The sequence below is a fragment of the Callithrix jacchus genome, chromosome 12 (genome assembly GCF_049354715.1).
Source record: "Callithrix jacchus isolate 240 chromosome 12, calJac240_pri, whole genome shotgun sequence".
Taxonomy (NCBI): Eukaryota; Metazoa; Chordata; class Mammalia; order Primates; family Cebidae; genus Callithrix; species Callithrix jacchus.
The window spans coordinates 41,154,014-41,175,693 of record NC_133513.1 but is presented as its reverse complement, the minus strand read 5'-3'; the positions used below and the strand labels follow the sequence as shown (position 1 = coordinate 41,175,693).

At 51.3% G+C, this 21,680-nt stretch overlaps 1 protein-coding gene and 1 long non-coding RNA gene across 2 annotated transcripts in view; one reads left to right on the top strand and one right to left on the bottom strand.

Moving 5' to 3' along the window:
* Positions 1-976: 976 nt before the first annotated feature.
* Positions 977-14,930, bottom strand: GDF10 (growth differentiation factor 10). Its single transcript, XM_002756136.5, has 3 exons — positions 14,316-14,930; positions 4,087-5,012; positions 977-1,960 (listed from the first exon to the last, which is right to left on the bottom strand). Exons 1-3 carry the CDS (start codon positions 14,632-14,634, stop codon positions 1,769-1,771), a joined length of 1,437 nt encoding a protein of 478 aa, XP_002756182.1. The 5' UTR covers positions 14,635-14,930; the 3' UTR covers positions 977-1,768.
* Positions 14,491-21,680, top strand: part of LOC118146265 (uncharacterized) — a 50,797-nt gene continuing 43,607 nt past the window's right edge. Inside the window, exon 1 of the long non-coding RNA XR_004731880.3 lies at positions 14,491-14,640. This is a non-coding gene — a long non-coding RNA (uncharacterized LOC118146265). The remainder of the gene's footprint in view (positions 14,641-21,680) is intronic.

The window sequence follows — 21,680 nt, the reverse complement described above, 5'->3', positions numbered from 1 at the left end:
CCCTCCCAAGGCAGCTGGAAGCCAAGGGGCCCTGAACACCTAGCTCCCTTGCTCGAGGCCAGACTGCCCTGAGGAGTAAGTAAGTGCCAAAGCTCCCCACAGGATTGCTCCTAGCTTGCTTTCCTGCCTCACTGCACCCTTGCTCATGTCTCCTGGGAGCACTTCCCCACACATCTCTTGCACAGGAATCATGGTCTCCAGAGCCCAGTCTAAAGCCCAAGGTAGACACTAGGGCTGCTTATCTCCTTGGGCATCCCCTCTTAGAAAACCACTGTGGCTTTGCAGTCTCCTCTAAGACTTGGGGCCATGTCATCTGTAGGTCCCAGCTGATGGGAATGCTACATATATACCTATCTCAAGCTGAACCCAGATTCTCCTTCAGAAATGCTGGTCAAGCAGCTTCAGGCACTCCATTGTAAGGCAATGTAAATAAAGGGCATAAGGGAAGGATTTGGGGTGGCTATTTGGGAACAGGGCTGCTGGGTGACCCTTTTACACACATGCAAAGGAGAAGCAGGTGCAGGGGACCACATGGCCTGCCCACTTCCTCAGGAGTCCCTGGACCTTGCGAGAGACCCCTACTTATGCTAAATCTCTTGCTCCTTTAATTACCAGAAGTAAAAGATCTCTGACCAGGGAACCATAGATGATCCTTTAAACACCCCAGGCACCTCCCCATCAATCAATGTCCTTGAGACTAGGGGATGAGAGGAGACCCTGAGAGGCCACTGTCCCTGTCTGGGGCCATGTCCATTCTTGACATCCGCCCAGGTTGGGGATTTTCAGGAACCAGTGGTGGGGCAGGCCCCTGGAAGGCATGGAGAAGTCTGGGTTCTGGAGCCTGGGGCAGATACCAGAGAGGGTAGCGCTGGCCTAGGGCACTCCAGAGACCCTAGAAGAGGCTGAGTTCCCAGGAACCACCAGATGTTTTACTTACAGATAGAGAGTCAGTGAGATTTTGAAATGGGTGGCATTCAGTTTTTCAAGATATCACTGTATCTTTAATTTATTAGCTTTCCATAAAAACACATAACATACACAATCTACAGTATAGAAAGTATAATTTACAAAAATATAAAATCTTGGTTATTTTTTAGTATTCCCACATGTTACTGTATGTGTTATTTCAATATGCATGTTTAAACAACCCACACTCATTATGATTATCTCTGTGGGGAATGGTGTCAATGCCCTCCTCTTTTGTTGTTTTAAAATAAAATATATATATTAAGAAAAAAACCAACATCGGTTACATGTGCATACTGTGTGGATAAAAGCTCTGCAGTGGATTTTGAAAGGAAACACCCATTTACACCACGATTATCCTGTTTTCCAAAATCACTATGTGGCCCAAAGTGTTCTGAACTGAGCATTTAAACAGAGTTCCTTCCGTGTGCAGGGAATGAGCGCCCTAGGATTTGCATAGTCTTCTTGCTCAATCATGAGATGATGATCACATCAAGCCAACATCGTGGACACCTTTTGTTTTCAGGCCTTCAGAATGCTGGGTATGAATGAGGGGCCTCTTTCAGGCCAGGGCTAATTCCTAAATTCCTTCAGGGACTCAGGCTGGCATTTAAGGGGCAAGTCACTAGCAATGAAAGACCCCGAAATGATGCACTGGCAGACAGCTCTTTCTGACCCCCGGTGATGTTGCCTGTGAGCTCTGCTCTGTGTCTGCAACTGCACTGCCAGTGAAGTCCTGGCTGCAGAAGGCTCTGAGAAGGCAGTTCTCCTGGGCGTAGCTTCTTTCCAGCCTGGAGCGGTCTCACCGGCAGGCACAGGTGTCCACGGACATGTTGGGGTACACCTTCAGAACCACATTTCGGTTCTCATCCAGGAAGAGGACCCCAAGGGAGTTCATCTTATCAGGAACACAGCAGGGCTCTGGGATGCCAGGGACGATGCCCACAGCCCTGACAATGCTCTGGATGGTGGCATGGTTGGACGGGCGGACGATCTGCAAGGCAGGAAAGGAGCAGGGTTACTCAGCTCTGCCGTCCTCCACCTCCCCCCCTCCGTGCTGTCCTCACAGTCCCAGCCCATACTGCTCTGCTGTTGTTCCCCGGCTGAGGCCATGAAAAGGCGTCTACCTAGAGGAATAGACGAGATCCCAGGGCTGGGTACACGATTCCTCTAAAATCACATGTATATTGAATCCCGGGCTGAGGTCTGTAGGAAGCCCCAGGCCTTCCTGCCCCTCGGCTTCCCTGAGGCATGCTGTGTCCCCAACAAGGCACAGCCACATGGGGGCGCCTGAGTGTCACACATCCCTGCGGACCAGGCAGAAGATGCCCAGAGGGAAAGCTCAGCAGAAGCCAGCACAGCCCTGATCTCATGGTCTGAGGAGGACAGGCATGCTTCCCACGAGGCTGTGCTCTTGTCACTGAAGGGAAGGCCTGGCACATGCATGGCAGCGTGACAGGCTGGACTCTGACATTTCCCAGGGGCTGCTCTCCCTGCGTCCCCCTGACCTTTTTTTTTTCATCAGCATAGCAATTTTATGGAGTGGGTATTGCCTGGACTTTATTAGGAAGACACTGAGGCTTAAAATGGCTGAATAACTTGACCAAGTCCCCCAGTAGAAAGTGACCTGGTTTGGGAAACTGTGCCCACCTCTGACAAGACAACCCAACAAAGTTGTCCACTTCAGAGCATCACCAGCCAAACAGAGATTTTTCTATGTAGTGTGGTTGAGGAGGAAGCCCTCTTGCGTGGGGTGGTAGGAGGGGAGCAGAGCAGGGACATCCGCCTTTGCAGTGTTCTGGCTGGTGTCCCGGAAGGTGGGGAGGCAGCAAGCCAGGGTGATAAGCTAAGCGCATGGCTGGCCAGCTGCAAGCCTGCAGGGTTTTGGGCTTGCATCTGGCTGGGTCTGTGCTAGGCCCTTTTAGCAAGCCCTGTCTCTCTGTCAGGTACCTCCCTTCCTCTTTCTTGCACATACATGGTTTTGAGGAGAAGCCATTTAATTCCCAAACATGTTACTGCTGCCCCATGTCTGGGTCTGGACTTCTCCAGCTGGCTGATTTATTTAAGTTCAAATTGGATTCATGCACTGACTTCCTTTTCTTGGACAGAAAGGCATGACCTGTACTGGGCAGAGTAACTAAGCAGGAGGAAACTGTGTGCTGAGCGTCAAGGGCTGACATCACAGGCAGTCAGGCTGCTGTAGGGCAGGCTGCAGGGAGAGGGGTGGATTTAGCCACATACCAGGCTGGAGCGAAGGTGAGAATAGGAAAGCCTGGGCTGCACAACAGACAAAACAGCCCAGTGCTGTGTGTCCTGCAGACCCTGTGCACAGTGAAGGCTGGTTGCCTGTGGATTCCTGCCCCGAGCTGCAAGGAGGAGGGAGCCCACACTGGGAGAGCCACTGATGCCAGCACTGTGCTGGTAACAGATCACCACACCCCGGGGTCCAGGCTGGGAACAGAAATGAGAGCCTTGGTCTGGAGGGAGCGTCTGGGACCTGCCCTGTGTACAGGAGGCAGCATTTACTCAACCTCTGCAGATAGTTGCTATGTGAGGATGCATTTCTAAAGAGATGAATTCTCTTTTTTTTTTTTTTTTTTTTGAGACAGAGTTTCGCTCTTGTTACCCAGGCTGGAGTGCAATGGCGCGATCTCGGCTCACCGCAACCTCCGCCTCCTGGGTTCAGGCAATTCTCCTGCCTCAGCCTCCCGAGTAGCTGGGATTACAGGCATGCGCCACCATGCCCAGCTAATTTTTTGTATTTTAGTAGAGACGGGGTTTCACCATGTTGACCAGGTTGGTCTCGATCTCTCGACCTCGTGATCCACCCGCCTCGGCCTCCCAAAGTGCTGGGATTACAACAGAATGTTCTCATTTTGAAGTCCCAATTCAACCAAGACAATAAAAAACAGGGCCAAACACGACACATTATGTGGGCGGCAACTACCCAACAGGCTGCCACTTGGTGACCTATGTCTACCTACGTCCTGCCTGGAATAGAAGGGAGGTGCTTTATCCCCATTTTGCAGATGGGGAAACAGAGATCATGCAGGCTGAGGAGCTTGAAGATAGCGGCAAAGCTGAGCCTTAGAATCTGACAACAGGCGGAAGGCACCCTACCTTAGGCATGGGGAATTCACATGCTCCCGCGCAGTAGTAGGCATCGAAAGATTTGGGTGAGATTATCCACTCATTCCAGCCGATATCTGCGAAGTCCACCTTCAGATACCTCCGGGAGCATACCCTCGGCTCACCCCACTGCTTCCTCCGGGCTTTCTGCATCGTCTTCTCGTCGAAGTCCAGCACCTGCGAGGAGGCAATGAACACCTCCTGGCCCTTCTTCCTGCGGTCTTTGCGCCCTGGCCGGGGTTTCAGCGCCCGGAAGGGGCTGGACCACAGCTGGTGCTTGTGGAAGTGCTGCGCGTGGGTGCGCGGAGGCCTCTCGTCCAGCCCCGGTAGCTCGTTGTCCTGGAGGGGCCCGGTGGCCTGGGCGGCTCGGCGCACGCGTGGGTCTGCTGAGCTGTTGGGGGCTGCACGTGGCTCGGGGTCTCCGGCAGGGAAGGGGTCGTATCTCTGCAGCGTCACCGCCACGCTGTTGGGCTCCGAGATGGCCAGGTCGTTGGCATAGACGAGCATATAGGGCGCGTAGGGGCTGGGCCGGGGCACCCCGGAGTCCCTCTCCCCAGAATCCAGCTGGGCGGAGAGGAGCAGCTCGCCATCCCGGCGGGCAGCCTTGACGATGGGGGAGATGTCCTTGGCCTGCCACAGGCCGCGCGGCGGGGACGCCAGGGCCATGGCCCCGCGGAGTAGCCCCTGCGTGGCTGCGTTCTTCGAGAGGCTGCGGAAGAGCAAGTGCTGGCGTGCGGGCGTGCTCGGGGGCAGCGGACCGCCTGAAGTGTTCTTGGCCTGCGGCTTGCACAGCACCTCGCGCGCACGGGGCCACCGAGGCGGCTCTGAGAAGAAGTGGAAAGTGGCCGTAAGGATCATTTCCGAGTCCTGAATGGAAGTCAGGTTGAAGAAATACACGGCCTTCTGGTCGATCACTTCTGTGAGGGGAAGGAGAGACCACAGGCTGTGAAATTCTCCTTTGTGCGCCCGACGGTGACGGTCTCCCACCCAGGGCAGGAGGAGCCACGCGCACCTATCCACACTTCCAGTACGCGCCCCTCTCCCTCTTTGCTTCCCTCATTTCACATAGTCCTCACAGTAAACTGATGAGGGCGCCCTTTGCAAACCTCAGGGCACAGGTGAGGAATTAAGGTTGAGATGGTCAATATCCCATAGCAAACAAACAAACAGAAGCAGCAGCAAAGAAACAGGAGCAGACAGGGAGGCACTCAGGCCTGCAGACTCTAAAGCTCCTGTTTGCTCCCCCTGCCCTCTACTGCCTCTGCATGCATAGATGAACAAATGTCACTGACACCTTCCTTAAGTGCTCAGGACGGCTTGGGTTGGGTCCAAGCCCTGCATCAAGGCAGCCCCTCCTGTATTTGCACAGCTCTCTATTTATGCAATCAGTTTTTAAATGCACTCATCAAATACACTTCACATTAAACCCAAACATTCTTCCAAAAGAGATGAGATAAATAAACACTCATGCTTTTTGAGCACCTCCTAAGGGAAACCGGGATGAAAAGCACAGCCATTTCGGCATCTGCTCTTTGTCCCGCCTGAGGACTTTTAAGATTGTTTTAAAAAGCAAAGAGCAGTATCAGGATTACACAAGGCCACTTGACTAAATCTCCAAGGTCCAGGTAAGGACTGGGAAGTCTCAACCATTACATCTCCAGCTTGGCTCAAGAATGCTCCAGCTCCTGTTTCCCTGGGGCTGATGGCCACTCCTTCCTATTTGTCTGGTGGAAGCAGGCATTTCCCAAGGCCCCAGGGCAGCACAGCCACGTCTGCAGTCCCAGGAGGCTGCCCCTGCCTTGGCAGCAACATGAGTATCGTGTCAGGTTTGAATTGCCTAAACATTATTATCTATCAGTGAGCACTCTCAAATAGCCAAGTACCCTCTAGGCTTCGGAGAGGTGCTGAGTCTCTCCTGGTGACTCCCTGGGATGCTACACACTTAATAGGACACCAGAGAGGCCAGGTGGGCTTTCTGCTTCCCACTGCTTCCTTTCCTGACAACCAAGTGTCCTTCTGCTGGGGAACATCTGGAAGAGGAGCAGAGCTGCCAAGCCCGGGAAGTATGGTGGGGAGACACTGAGCTCTCTAGGGGCATGGGTGGGGGCCACAACTCTCTGACACCTGTACCCACAGGATCTGCAGGGATTTTTTTTTTTTTTTAACAGAAATATTCCACTTCCTCTTCTTTGTTTCTGTTGGGAAGAAGGCATAATTCAATTGGGATTGTTCTCAACCTCTTAAGGGATATGAGAGGGAAGAAACAGAGAAGCACATCTAAGGAGGGCCCGATAGAGAAAGGCTGGAAAAGGCTCAGGTGACACTGAAGCTTTTACTTTCTTTAATCCTCACAACAAACCTGCCAGGGCAGCGTCGCAGTTCCTCAACCTGCTCCACACTTGAGCAGCAGCCCAGGGTCTCCAGGCACTTTTGAACGAGGCTTCCCCAAGCCTGTGGCCTTGACTGCATGACAATGACTTCACATTTTAATCAGCACCCCAGGGGACTCTGGCCCTCAGGGAAGTTGGGGAAGTCAGCAGCACTGATAGCTCATTCCGATGGTAGTGGCTGTATATTTGCTGCATCTGCACTGACCTACGGGTAGGGTGAAAGTTCACCAATAATGCTGCACCCCCACCCCCAAGCTAAGAAATGCCCTAGGAACCAAGCTTTCAGGACTCAGTGGGGCCACGCCCTGAGCCTTGCTTTCCCCATCTGCCTCACAAGAACCATAGCCTCTGTCTCACATAGAGGATCATCTGGAGGATCACAGAAATAACCTAGTGAAATGCCAGGCACAAAGGAGGTGCCTCCAAATGTGCTTTCTCCCACTTGCATCTAAAGGTCCAAGGCTGCAGAGCAAGCTCCCCTCCATCCACTAGGGTACCTGGCATTCACTAGTCCAAATATCTGAGCTGCAACCCAGCCAACACAGCACATGTGTTTTTCTTTCATCCAGTTCAAGTCTCATCTCCTCCATTGTTCTGCTAACAGATTCAGAGTGGGAAGGAACCTTTGAGGTTATGCAAAGGGGTATGAGTTCTACCTCCATGTGGCTTGAATACCTCCAGCCAGAGGAGGAGGCTGGAGGCTCACCCCTGACTGGGCAGCCTGCTCCATGAAGACCCTTCCTGCTGGGGACTGCTGGGGACAAGATGGGTCGGCCCCAGCCCCAGTGAATGAGGGCGATAGGCTGGCCCTCTCTCTGGATGTGCCTGCATGTACGCAGTGCAGGAGGCTCCAGGCTGTGGCACAGAGAAGGAACCTCAACCTGAAGTCTCTCAGTTTTGCTGAGCCCAGGCCACAAAAGAGAAGCCCTGAAGAGAAAGTCCTTATTTCCTATGATGGGTGCTGGTGCCCTGTGGGTCATATCTTTTCTCTCTTCTTTCTTCTCTTCTTTTTTCCCTTCTCTTTTTTCTTCTCCTCTTTCCCCTTTTCTATCCACCCTCTTTTCCTTTCTTTCTTCCTCCTCTTCTCTTTGTTTTCCCAAGAAACATTTGCAAAACTCCTACTCTGGGCTAAGTTGGGCTGACCAGGGTCATAGCAAAGTTGCTCAGGAGGAGTTCAGCCTAGAAGGGAGACAGACTCATAATGGCAATGACGACCATCTTCAGTGTCCCCTCATGTCACAGAGAACTGTCCGAGTGAGACCCCTTGTGTGCTGGGTGCATTCCATCACAGGTCACACCCAAGCTCGGAGCCCTCTATGGCTCCCAAATAAAACTCAACCCCTTACCAAGGCCTTCCTTTATCGCGACTGCCTACCTCTGGAACTTTATCTCCTATCCCCAGCCCAACTCCGTCCCTCTGCCCCCATCACTGGCCTTCTTGTCCTTCAAACATGTGACTTTCTTCTCAGGACTATGCCCCACACTTCTTTCCACCTTCATGGCTCCCCATCCAGGTACCAGTCAGCGCTCTTCAGATATCTGCTTAAATGGAACCTCCCACAATGGGTCCCTTGGGCTCCCATGGCTGGACAAGCAGCCCCATCACTCTGTCTGCCCCTGATTCTTTGACCTTCCTGATACCCTGCTGTATACTGATTTGTTTAATGCTCTTATAATTCACCCTAAAACATAAACTCTAACAGGACAGGAGCATTGCCAGTTTTATTCACAACTGCACCCCTAGACCCCAGCATAAGGCTTAGGTGTCAGCTGGAGCTCAGAGATGCATGTTGAATGATGGGATTCTCTGTGCAAAGCCTGCCCAAGTGGGGACAAGAGAAAAGTGTGGTTTGTTGCTTCAGTTAACACTGGGGGTTCCTGACATGCTGCTCTAGAATGCAGTAACCACAGCCTTAAGAAATCCAGAAATCCTCACTCTTTACAAAGATGCAGCTATGATGCAAATCCTATAGGAGACAGTGGGCAGCCAGATCTTTAGCCAGACTTCTCCTTGAGATTCAGTGTTCCCATCTTTAAACTGGAACAAAATTGTTTATCAATTATGCATTCTAAGCTCCAAGTGCATGTGCTCAGCCTTGTGCTGAGTGTTCTACATACTTGATTCATCATTTCCACCATGAGGAGAGTAGGGAGGGGTCATTCATTCTGTGAACCAAGAGGTGACGCTTCAGAGAGGATGTACGATTTGCCTAAAGTCACACAGCTGGCAAGGGGTGGAGTCAGGGCTTATACCCAGGTCTGTGTGACCCCAAGCCCATGCCTTTTGCTTCTCCATGTGTTTTGGATGTGTTCATGACCTGCCTAAGAGCTAGTGGACAAAGATCTCGTGCTGTGAACCGCAGCATGTTTTGCAAACAGAGGTCATTATTTTGATAGTTTTGAGTTCTGACTCCCTAAGAAGGGAAAGATTGACTTTATTTAGACAAGCTGATCACTCAGTGGCCCTTGGGAATTCTCAGAACTGTGACCAGGTCCACTTTGCTGGGCATTCAGCCTCTTCCTGAGGGCAGTGGGGATGGGACTGGGGGAAGGGACCTTCTTATCCAAAGGTCTGTCCAGCCCCCCTGCTGGTCAACTCTCAGCCAAGAGCAGATGGTCTGCCCTAAATAAAAAGACTCCAGGACGTTTTAGAGATCTGTCCTTTCACCCACTGCCCCTCAAACGGCCATCAGGGCAATCAGAGTGAGAATGCTGGGCTTAGATGCATGCACCAACAGAAGCTGGAGGAGGGGGTGGTGGGAAGGGGCAGTGGGCCAGACAGTGCTGCAGAGAAGAGTAGGGAACAAAAATGGATTTAGTACTTACTGCCCATTTCCATGCAGGCTGTAGGGTTGAGGTTCAACTCCTGCTTGCATCCCTTACTAGCTGTAGGGCCTCAGGCAAGTCATGGAATCACTCTGTGCCTCAGTTTCCTCACCCATAAACTGGATAGAGTATTTGCACCTCCAAAGTTATTGTGAGATCCACTCTGCAGAGCGCACTAGCAGCACTGTGCCTGGCACCCAGCAAAGGCTCAGAACAACTGTGGCCTCAGGAGCTGTTGCCACCCTCAGGGCACCACATCCTTGCTCCCAGACCTCCTGTCCAGTGGGAGGCCTTACTTCCCCTCCAGCCCCTCCAGCAGGAGCCTGAATAGCTCTGGCCTCTCTCCCTCCCACTTTTAACCAATCTCTGGGCTCTGTTTGCTCTGCTTCCTGTTTCTACACAACCATTCTGAGCACAGCATCTTTCCGCCCTGCATTCAGGGCCCCAGACCCAACCACAACAGTGATCCCAGAGCTCTGTTGCCTCTTATGTCACGCTCATGCCTCAAAAGCAAATCGTCTATTAGAGGTGAAAGGTTAAGATCTTTATTATGTAACAAATATCTGCATATCAGAAAGAGAAAGCAGGGACCCCCATAGGAGGAGGCGGTTTCCACAGCAAAAACTGCAAATGGCCAGCAGGCATGGGGAGAAGTTCAAGGTGACCAATAATGAAAAGAAGTAATTTCAAATGGAAATACCTGCAGGTTTTACCTGCATGCTGAAAATATCATCCATAAAAGCTATGGATATTTGTGAGATATATGCACCTATATCTCACATATATCTATCTTATATATATCCATATATATCTTACATATAAGGGTAAAACAATGGAGATATGAATAGATAGTGGAGAGATAGATAGATAGACAGACAGACAGACAGATAAATGATATAGCTGGAATGATTCTACCAAAATATCACACTAACAACTCTGGTTATATCCGGCTATGTGATTAGGGATGACTTATGCTCTTTACTGTAATTTTCTATAATTTCCAAATTTTCCCCAATAAGCATGCATTTAATATAATGTCTCTTTTTCTCTCCTTTTTCCCTCTTTCCCTGTGGTCCTTCCCCTTCCTCTCTCTCTTCTTTCTCTCTCTCCCTTCCCTCCTTCTCTCTCTCCCTCCCTCCTTTCCTCTCTCCCTCCCTCCTTTCCTCTCTCCCTCCCTCCTTCCCTCTGTCTCTCATGCACATTATATATTGCCCCATTGACTGTGGGGGACAAACTCATAATACTCATGGCTCTTCATGTCCTGCTGGCTTGTCCACCTCCATCTCCTGCCTTTCTCTCCTTGCATTATATTCTCATTAAAACCAAACTCCTGGGCTGGGCACTGTGGCTCAAGCCTGTAATCCCAGCACTTTGAGAGGCCGAGGCGGGTGGATCTCTTGACCTCCTGACCATCTTGGTCAACATGGTGAGACCCCATCTCTACTAAAAATACAAAAAATGAGCTGGGCATGGTGGCGCGTGCCTGTAATCCTAGCTACTAGGGAGGCTGAGGCAGGAGAATTGCCTGAACCCAGGAGGCGGAGGTTGCGGTGAGCCTAGATCACGCCATTGCACTCCAGCCTGGGTAACAAGAGCGAAACTCCGTCTCAAAAAATCAAAAAACAAAAAACAAAAAACCAAACTCCTGCCAGTCTCTAAACACAGTAGATTGCTTCACTTCCGTACCTGACTAAGCCCCACATGCTCTTCAAAGTGGCTGAGGCCTGGCCTGCTCTGGGAAGGTTTTCAGGGCCCCAACCAAAGGCCCCGCCCCTGCCAGGTCAATGGGCCCTTGGGCTCCCACGGCACCCCAACCCTCCTTCCTCCATGGCACCCCCAGGCCCACTGCTCTATTCTGCTGCTTACTTTGATCTGCTCTGCCAGTTTATGAACTTTTCTGGGCATCTTTGTGTCCCCTGAGCTTACAGCACTTGCCACCAAACCAAGGGCTTAGGATATACTTGGGGAACTGAAATCAACTTGAATTTTGGCATTTTTGACAGGTGAGTATCAAATTATTCTCATTTTAGAGATGAAGAAAACCAACTCAGTATCACATTGGTAGGTGGCAAAGCTTAGGTCTAAACACAGGTCATTCAGTGGGAATTGGGGGTGGTCTAACCTTAACCCTTAGGGTCAGGCTCGCAGGCTTTCTCCACTGATGCAAACTTAATAGGGAACAAAATGTACTTCAGGAAGCAATAGGGAGGGAAGGGTGGCTGTATAGTAACTGCAAGAGCTAATATGTCATTGACACTTCTATGTGTCAGGAATGGTGTAAGCATTGACATACCTCAGTTCCCATTAAAAAAAAATCTTATAAGAAAGGCAGCCTCATTACCTCCATTTAGAGGTAAAAAAAACTGAGTCACGGACAAGTTGAGTCCCTTGCCCAGATCGCAAAATTGGAATTTGGACCCCACCAGGCCAGCTCACAGCCAGCACTTGGCAGCTGAACTGCGCTGCCTCGTAGAGGTGAGGTATAGTTGTGCACTGCAGGCTGTGGGGATGGAGGCATTTGTTCTTCAGGATGAGCTGCTGCCCCACTGAGGCAGGAGACACCCACCACTAGGGAACAGACTGAGATGGGCACGTTCTCAGAGAAGAGCTGAAGCCTACTACATGGGTGGCATCATCCGTGAGAGAAGGGTACCTGCCCAAATTCATACCTCCTCACAGATGGGTCACTGGATCAGGAAGCAGGTGCATCTGAGGGCAGGCAAGAGGCTGGGTGAGAAACACTTAGATGAATCGAGGGAGGGGAGGATCAAACAACCTGCCTGGGCCCCCACTCTATGTAAGGCACAAAACCTACTTAGCCCATTTAATCCTCACCTCTTCACTGTACCACAAGGGAAGTGATGCTCAAAGATATAAGCTAACCTGTGCCACAGCACACAGCCAGTAGCTGATACAGTTGGGATTCACACTCAAATGTGCCTCAGGCTTCCAAAGAAGAGGGATTTGTCAGACACTCCGGAGTGTACCAGAATCCGGATTTCCCAGGCTTGTCTGTTTCGTCCTACCTCTCCCAGACCCTGGTCATAGCTCTTATGGAGATGGTAGGGTGTGGAGAGTGGCAGTGAGAATAGCAATGGCCTGGCAGATGGGAGGTGCCAACCCCTGCCACTCTGAACCACCCCTGAATCTCAGTTTTCTTTTTTTTTTTTTTTGAGACGAGTTTCAAGTTTCGCTCTTGTTACCCAGGCTGGAGTGCAATGGCGCAATCTCGGCTCACCGCAACCTCCGCCTCCTGGGTTCAGGCAATTCTCCTGCCTCAGCCTACTGAGTAGCTGGGATTATAGGCACGCGCCACCATGCCCAGCTAATTTTTTGTATTTTTAGTAGAGACGGGGTTTCACTGTAAAGTGGGAGTGCTGGATTTGAGGTACTGTCTTCAGGCCCTTTTTGAGAATAATATCCTGAACACCACTGTTAATTGTACTATACCCTTTCTGTGAAAACAGAATGACACAAGCGGGCATCTCCATGCCTGGCTGCAGCAAGTGGATGGGCTCAGTGGGCAGGCTCACCCATGTTGCAGCAGTGACCCTGCTGGCTTCGAGGATTGAGTTAACAGAGATGCAAGGTCAAGTCTCAACCCACAAGAATACACAATACTTAGCACAATTCTTTGTGCTCCCAGAGGAATCCCATACATCAACACTTAATCTGGCCAGTGCTGGGCTCTGAGCTTACACATATGACCTCATTTCATCTTTCCTTCAGCCCCACAGGGGAGATACTGGCAAGCCTTATCCATTTTATCAATGAATACACTCAAGTCCACATAGCTTTAGTGATTTACTCAGTCATATTCATGCCAGATGATTCTTAAATGGCTTAACTTAACAATGTTCCTCCAGAAATGGACCCCACATGGTGCAAGAAAGTTATGAGTGAGGATGGAGTTAGATCCAATTGGCCTGGAGCCCAGGGCCACTGACCTGGTTAGTCTGCTAAGTGGAGGAGGAGGGCATGGGGCCTCTTTGTGCCAGGGGCTCCCTAGTTCATGGTTATGGGAGGCCACAGATGTTACCTTGAGTCACACAGCCAGTGACAAATCTGACCCCAGGCTGTCTAGCCCCACAGCCAGGCTTGTTTCCCTCTCCCTCAGGGGGGAGCCTGTAGACTGCAGATTTTTCTCCTGTTGAATGGCCTCATCCTCTACAGAGCTGCAGGGGACCCTCACCCACATTTTCTGGAAAAGTATTCTGCAACCAGGAGTAATCACCATGACAATCAGGGTCTTCTCACCACCCCTGCGGACCAGGCTGCAACTCCTTTCTACCCAGGGCCTGCAAAGGTTGGCAGGCTAATGAGTCAGGATCCTGAAAGCACTCTCAGAGCGGGGTAGCCTGGGCCTCTGCAAGTGCCCTCTGCTCAGCTCCATCCAAGGGGCTGGGAAAGTGGAAAGATGGGACAGAGACTGGAGACAAGCAGAGTGTTCCCACTGACTAAGCCCCTGGACTCTTCCTTAAACCCCTGTGGTCTGAACGCTTCATAGCAGTGGGTGGAAGTCCTCACTCCCAGACAGCCAAGGCCTTTCTCAGTCCACTCTACTTCCCTGGACACAGGAGCCATGACTGCCACCAGCCAGAGGCTGCTGCTTCTTGACAGGGCCCAGTGCCTGGAACTTCTGTCGGCACTGCCTATGTTCACTGTCTGTGCCCTCCTCATTTGTAAAGTGCCTACATAATTGACCCTATGACAGGGATACTCCCCTGGCCCATGTCCCCTCTGCCACTTTATGCTTAGAGCCTTGTGTAGGGGAAGTCTGTGTCCAGCAATGTAGGAGCACCCCAGGGACAGGACCTCTGTGCCACCCTGTGCCACTCTGGAGGTTCAGGGTCTGGCATCGGTGAATTATTAGTGAAAGAATGAATGAACCACCCACCTGTTCGTTAGCCTGAAGAGGAAAAGTAGAGGTGCACGGGTGGGGAGACAGAAAAGTGAGGAAGGGGAGAATGAGGAGAAGGGGTCCCCGGGGCACTCTCTACTTACCCAGCCTGGCCCTGAAGCTGCGGACCGTGTTGCCCCCTCCCGGTCTCGCGCCCTGCCGGCTGTACTTCTCATAGAGCCGGTGCATGTGGACAGCGACCATGTCCTGGGCGCCGGGGCCCAGAGTGGCAGCCGCGTCCCCAGGGAGCCGCTGGGGATCTCTGTCCCCCTGCAGGCCGTCGGCGGCGGCGGCGGGCGGTGCGGACCAGGCGCGGGCCATGTGGCTGCAGCCCGCGTCCCGGAGTAGCAGCAGAAGCAGCGGCAGCAGCGGCAGCAGTTGGGGCCCGGGTCCCCGGGCGGTCTGAGCGGGGTCACGAGCCATGGCGCGGTGAGGGCGGCGAAGGGAGAAGTCCGGGAGGAGGAGGGCGAGCGCGGGCGCACCGGAGGCTGCGGACGGACCTCGCGGCGGGAGGGCGCTCGGGGACCCCGGGCAGCAGGGCGCTGGGTACCGAGGTCGGCCTGGGGCGAGGGGCTTAGCGGGGCTGGCAGCGGGCGTGCGGTCCGTGGGTCCAGGCGGCCCGAGACCCCGGCCAGCAGTCACGGCCGTCCGGAGCAGCGCAGAGCCGAACCGAGCCCGAGTCGGCGCGCTGCCTCGGCGCACTCGCGCCACGAAACTTTGCAGCCCACAGCGCTGCCGGCCCGGCGGGTTCGAGGGGCGGGGCGGGGCGGGGCGGGGCGGCCGGCGGCGCCCTCCGGGGAACCCGGCTGCACGCCCCGGACCTCTGGGGCTGCCGGCGAGAGGGCTGTCCCCGGCCCAGCTGCCGTGTGCGTGCGCCCGTGTGTGGCGGCGTGCGCGCGCTGGGGAGTGCGCCCGCGAGTGTGGGGGGCGTGGGCGTGGGCGAGCGCGCTCCCCGCTCCCCTGCCGAGAGCCCGAGAACCAGCCCTGCGGCCGGCTCCTGTGTGTCGGCGCCGCAGCCTGGCCTGGCCGCGAGGGGGGCTGGGCGGCATTTGGAGGGGGGCCTGCCTGTTGGGTTGCCCCTGCAAAGTCATGCGATGGCTATGTGGTTGCAAGATGACAGCTCCTGTGAGGACCAGAGAAGGGATGTGTGTGCGCCCAGTTGCCTCTGAGCCAGCGTGTGTCCAAAATGCGAGTGTGGGGAGCAGGGATTCCCTCTGGGCTGACTCCGAAAAGAGAAGCCCTCACCCCAAAGCTCATGGTGTCCAAGGCAAATGGAACAAGATCCTGATTAAAATTCAGAATGTGCTGATTAACCATCGCCTTATTTGGCAACAGTAATTCCGGTTGTTGAATGAAAACATCAAAGGTCCTTATTAATCTTTGGACATGTAGCCTTCAGGATTGTAGGGGTAAGACATGCTTTCAATTTGCCTTTCAAAATATGTCCAAAGCATCAGAACAGAAGGAGAGAAAGCAGTGGCTTTCCCAAGAAGGCTTCCCAATGAAGTGAGGGTGTAGTGAGTCCCTGGCCTCTGCCCCTCAGCTTAACCCTGGGGCAGAAGGTCCTGAACTTTATCTTGCCTCTAGCAGGATTTCTTCCCCATGGATAGAATTCAAGGGCTCCTATGAACTTGATGGGGAAAAAATACATCTTTATTTTCATTAACTCTAGCTGAAACTTACCATTAACTAATATTATAAATGCAAGCAACCAACCACAGTGGTATTAGTGACCTTGTCACCCATAGGCACCATCCACAGATATTTTCACATCATGTGAGAGTGATTGCAGATTTATCACAGCATCATGCTTGCTCAGTACTACTTCAGTTAGGCCTATGGCTAGTTAGTTAAATACTAACAAAAAGGAACATGATTACTCTCTTACAAAATTGTTTTAAAATATTTTTGATAACTAGATTCTAACGTAATTGTCTTCCTTTGTAACTCTGCATATTTCATTTTATGTATTTAAAAACATTAAGAAAGGGACCACAAGCTTCCCCAGACTTAGAAAGGGGCTTAAGACCCACCTAAAAACTTTAAGGACCTTTGGGAGGGAAGAAAAGGGCCACTTCAAGCCCATGTTCTTCCAGAAAGCTCCCAGATACATACAATCCATGCTACATTTCAAAGGACTATTTGCAAACTTGTGAACAGGCTGTTCCCTTTACTTGGTAACTTTGGGCTCTGTGAGCCAAAATGGTTACTTTTCTTGGAGGGCTCACAATGCAATAATTGAAAAATTGCTGGAAAAAGCTTCTGTTGGTGTGTAAAACACAACCCGTTTGTAATTTTTTAAAATCTTGCAATGTCAAATTAGAGGCCATCTTATTAAGAGCTTCTGACCTGTAGCTTTTGGAAAACCGAGAGAAGCATTTTATTTCTTTTGAAAATTAGATCGCAGTGTGTTCAACTTCCCATTAGGATAGCTCCCATTTGTTCTGAACCCGTTTTCCAAAATGGTTTGTCTGGAGGTGAGATGATCGTGTCACTAAGCCTGGGACTTAGTGAATCTCTCCTTATAAATGATCCGGACCATCCTTCAGTGATCCCTTCCCCCACTCCCATCCCTGTTTCCCTCCTTCTCCATGTGCCCCTCACTTCCCCTCTGTCCCTCTCTCCCCTTCTCCCCCAGAATGCCTCTGACCTGCACCGGCTGGGGGTAACCTCTGCTCATGGGTAGTTTTGTCTTTGCTGGGGCCATACACAATTGAGGCCTGTGAAAAGGAGGGTGAGTCCGCAGGAGGCCCTCACAAGCTGGGCTATTCGGAATCTGCGTCCATTAAAGCCTTCTCGGTCTCCTTAACTCATTCCCGCTCCATTCAAGCCAGCGTGAGGGTCAGGCTCTAGCCGGCACTAAAACCTGTAGGGTACAGATTCTCTGACATTGTTGGGAAAGAATTAAGGCATCAGCCAGGGACAGCTAATATTTCTTGCCTCATTTTATTGCTGAACAGCAGGACTGTAAAGTCTTGAACACGAGCACTGTGGCCCCCTTTCATGTAGCCGAGATGATGGGATAAAAATGTGTTTGGTGAAGCAATTCAGATTACCACTGGGTCACATCCTTGCTGACTCTCAGCACGGTCCTTGAAACAGCATCACTAAGACAAGAAACAATCTCTGTGCAATGTCAGCTCATGCAGAACAGTTTTTCTAGCGTAGAAATGAGGCTAATTGTGGAGCTTGCCCACGAGAGTGTTTTGTTTTTTAATAGCTCAGGCCGCAGCACAAAATAAGAGTTGAGATGGCAGATTGTGGAGACAAGTCCTCAGAGCTGTGATTTCTGACAGCTTCCTACAAAATTATCCTGGTCCTAGGAATTCTGTACATTTTCAGTTACCCAGGGAGGTCTTGAACTTGCCGATTGGAGTGGAGAGTGTTCTCTCCAGGGAGATGAGAGGTAGTTTGGGGACCCTCAGTCCTCTAGGCCTCCTTGCCATAGACTCTGGGGTAGCAGGGTTTTCTTCCGCTCAGAAAGTCATGAGCAAGGAGTGAAGAGACTCCATAGTTATGAAGCTCTGCACCCAAGTAAGGAAGTGAAAACTTCCTTGGGTAGTTTTGAAAAGCAAGCTCATTTGGTCTCATCAAGAACCTCTCCCCAAATAAATGTTCCCAAGTGATTGTTTCATGCCATTGCCCAGTTAATTTGTGGCAGAGCCGGTGTATGATTCTAACCAGCTCTGCAACCCTGGGGCAGCCGCATTGCCTCCCTGGAATCCTGGGAGCCCCTTGTTTAAGTGAGAAGCCTGGCCTCCAGGCTCTGCTGCTGCTCCTGCACTCTCCTCCTGGTTCTGTAGTCCCATGTCAACACATTCTTGGAAGTGAGGGGGGTTCCCATGACCCTGGGGAGTCCACTGGGACTAGACTCATGGCCCTGTTTTCACTGCTACTTAGCTGTGTGATGTTAAGCCAGTTACTTGCCCTCTCTGGACCTCAGTTTTTTCAACTCTAAGATGGGGACGAAGGAAGGATAGTATGAGGATTCTTGGCAAGGTTTTAAAGTGAGATCATATTAACTGAATTGCATTGATCATTGGGACTGGTCTTTTCATTGATTGTGGGTTTGAAAGAAGTCGTAGCACATTTAAAGTGGACCCAGACTGGCAGATTTGGTGAGTTCAAGCCTGGCTATTCCTTACTCTGCAGAGGAAATTTGCTTCTTAGTGCACGGTGCCAACAACTAAAAAAAAAAAAAAGTGGGGGGGGAAGGGAATGTTTTCTTGATGAGGAAGGCATAGACCTCTACCAAGGAGCTGTTAACGCTGTTATTGTCTGTGTCTGCAGGTTCTTATCCAAAGGTTGGGAGGATGATTCACAGCTCTTCATCTAGATTTTCAAAGCTCCTCGCCCTTAAAGACAAAAGCAATGCAAGTGAGTCCCTGTTCCCATTGGGGCGTGAGCTGTGGGGCGCTAGAGACAGACACCCTAGGGCCTCCCCAGGCCGCCAGGCCAGAGCATAATAAATCTGTGAAGTAACAAGCACAAAGGACTTTATAATCAATGACAGATTTTAGTTTTGCTCTGGCAAAATCCATCCGTGGAGTTTACATTTTATAGGGAAATAACTACCCACTTTGTGACTCCTCCTCAGCCCATATTCTCTTTCCTAAAGTTGGAAAAAACTCAGAGAATCAAAGTCGGCTCCTCTGAGAACCATGGCAAGCGAAAGCATGACTTCCCCTGGGCGGGAACCCAACTCTCCCGTTACTTCCTAGGGTGGTGGGGGCCATTCATTTCTGTTTTGCTAAAATACCCGTGACATGTGAATAAACCAGGATTACAGAACATTGTCTCGGTCAGTAATCTGAGCCGGCATGGGCTCTGGTTTGATGAAATATGGTGCTCTCTGAGCAAACATGGGAATTGGTATTACTTCTCGTTAAAGCTGAACAGTGGGGCTATTTAGAACTGACGCATGAATGCGGCACTGTGGGGAGTGACAATCTGAAGGGAACCGATTTGGGGGAGGAGGGCAGTGGGGTGTGTGTGTGTGTGTGTGTGTGTGTGTGTGTGTGTGATAGAGAGAGAGAGAGAGAGAGTTGGCTGGAGCCAGCCAGTTAAGAGGAGTCTATGGGAGAGGCAGCCAAGAGGACACTTGGAAAATTAGGGCCCCTTTGTGGCTGTACAGTCTGCTTATCACCCCCAAATAATCTTGCTCAAAACCTTTAACTGTTGTCCTTCACAGGATGCATAAAGCCTTCTGTCCTTGTCCTGGCATTCAAGCCCTAACCATCTGACCTCTCTGTCCTGCTGGAGTCTTTCTCCAGCTTCTGTTCTTATGCATCCTCTTCTGCCCCAGAATTTAGGGCAGCTTCATTCCCTGAGTTCTCATCCCAGGCCCTTCCCCATGGCCTTCGGGTGACTGTGGCTAATCCCCCTGTTGCCGGCACCCAGGTGTTCATGGCCTCAGCTGCCAGGACTGCTGTCTGCTGAGGGCTCACAGTGCAGTGTCTCCCCAGGAAGGCTGACAGGAGTGGCCTCACTCAAAGTCATCTCACACTCTGAGGACAGCCAAACACAGTGACCGGGTGTTCTGTAGGGCCACCTGCCTCCAAGGCTCTCTATACCACTGTGTCATTTAGCTGCTCCCTCTGGCTATCCTGTTCCCTCCACTCCCTTATCAGTGTTTCCCCCTAGCACTCTCCCATACACTTCTGCACTCAAATTTCTATCTCAGAGGCCCTACCCTGAGACACCCAACCTGAGATAGTTCATGCCAGGAGTGATCTAAGCAAGTGGGCTGTAAGGTGGGATCTGAGGCCCTGGTGCTCTGATGTCCAGTGGCAATGAGGACTCTGTGGCTAAGTCCCCATAGCCTGATGCTGTGGTGATGAGCTGGAGGGGTCACTTTCTTATGGGTTAGAGAGGTTCAGGGGAAGGAATAATTTTGAAGACTGTGGGATGGTTGAGTGCCATGGACGCATTGGAGAGAGACAATAAAAGGTAGAGAGGGATGAAACACTAATTTAAGGCAGAGTGTGAGAATTGGAGGGTCTTCTTGGCAGCATCTAAAGAAACTCTCAGTTCTTACAGCCAGTTCTGCTGAGGACTGGGTCCAGGACTTATGTTACATATGAAGGTAATAGCTCCAGAGATGGTTTCGTTCTAACCCCAGCGCTTCTGTTATGCCAAAGTCAGGCCCTGGTGGAGAGGAGTGGGGACCCTGAGGCTTAGGGTGGGAGCATCTTGGTGGATGTACTCAAGAGTCTTAAAACCGTATACTTCCTTCAACACTCTGGGCCTGGAGAGGTGGCCTCTGTCCACCACGCTTGAAGATGATAAAGATGTAGCATGTGCCTCTCTCATAACCTACCCTTACCTGTACCCTGGCTGCCAGCTGAAAGCTGGGCTTATGTCATCACCTCGCCCAGCCAGGGAATTGCCAGGGCCAACTAAGGGGAAGAATACTGTAGACTGGAGGATCTGTTGAGTCAACATGTATAAGCAGGACCTGAGAGAGTATGCTTGCGGTGGGTTGCATGGGTGCCGAATCAAGGCGGACTGGATATGGGAGTGGATAAGGGAGAGTTCGTCAAGCTGGGAGCATGGTCCCATGATGCAGGATTTCCACCATGGCAAGGGCCCTAGGGCATGGGGCTGATATGCTCATGGGTTGGCCTTTGGATGCTTGGAAAAAGCAATGGCCTTCACTAAATGAAGTGTCAATTCTGAAATAGCTGTGGTAAGTGAAAGAGGAATGGACTACAGGCTCAGAGAGCAGACATGCTGGATTAGAAATGGTACACAGGATGGAAAGCCACCAGTCTATATGTTCTATGGAAGGACTCAGAGGATTCTCTGTTTACCAAAGTGATAAGAAATCCACTGGTGAGAGGGGCACTAGCAACATGCAAAGGTCAGGGATGGCTTTTGTCTGTAGGCTGGGGCTGAGGGTAGAGGGTATTGTTACTCATCTGGGATAGCAAAAATGGGGTTGAAAGGATCCCAGAATAATAGAGTACTTTGCTGTCCAAATCAAGGTAGATGCAATTATCCGAATGAGAGGTGTGGTCAGATTGCAGCCAGGGTTCCCAACTCACGTGAAGCTATGAAGATACTTAATCAAACCTGCAATCTCTAGGGGGCATATTGATGGGCAGCCCACAAGAGAACCACTCAATTTGTACAATCCAAGGATGGATAAATGAGACTGAGGTCAGCCATTCCCAAAACAGTCACACTCCCTGGCTGGGCTTGAGCCAGTTTCTGTACCTGAACACTTTGAGTGAAGGAGAGGCTGGGACTTCAAGAGGAAGGAACCTGCAACACCACACCAAGGATAGATGATCATGATTTCCTGTCCTTCCCCAAAGGGACTTATCGCCATTGACTCAGGTAACCACTGAATCTGAGGGGAGGGGAGCATCCAGACACTTCACGAATAAATGGATACATGGTCCAAGGTGACACTGATACCAAGGACCCAAGGCCTCATTATAACTCTCTTGCTAGAGTGGATTTTA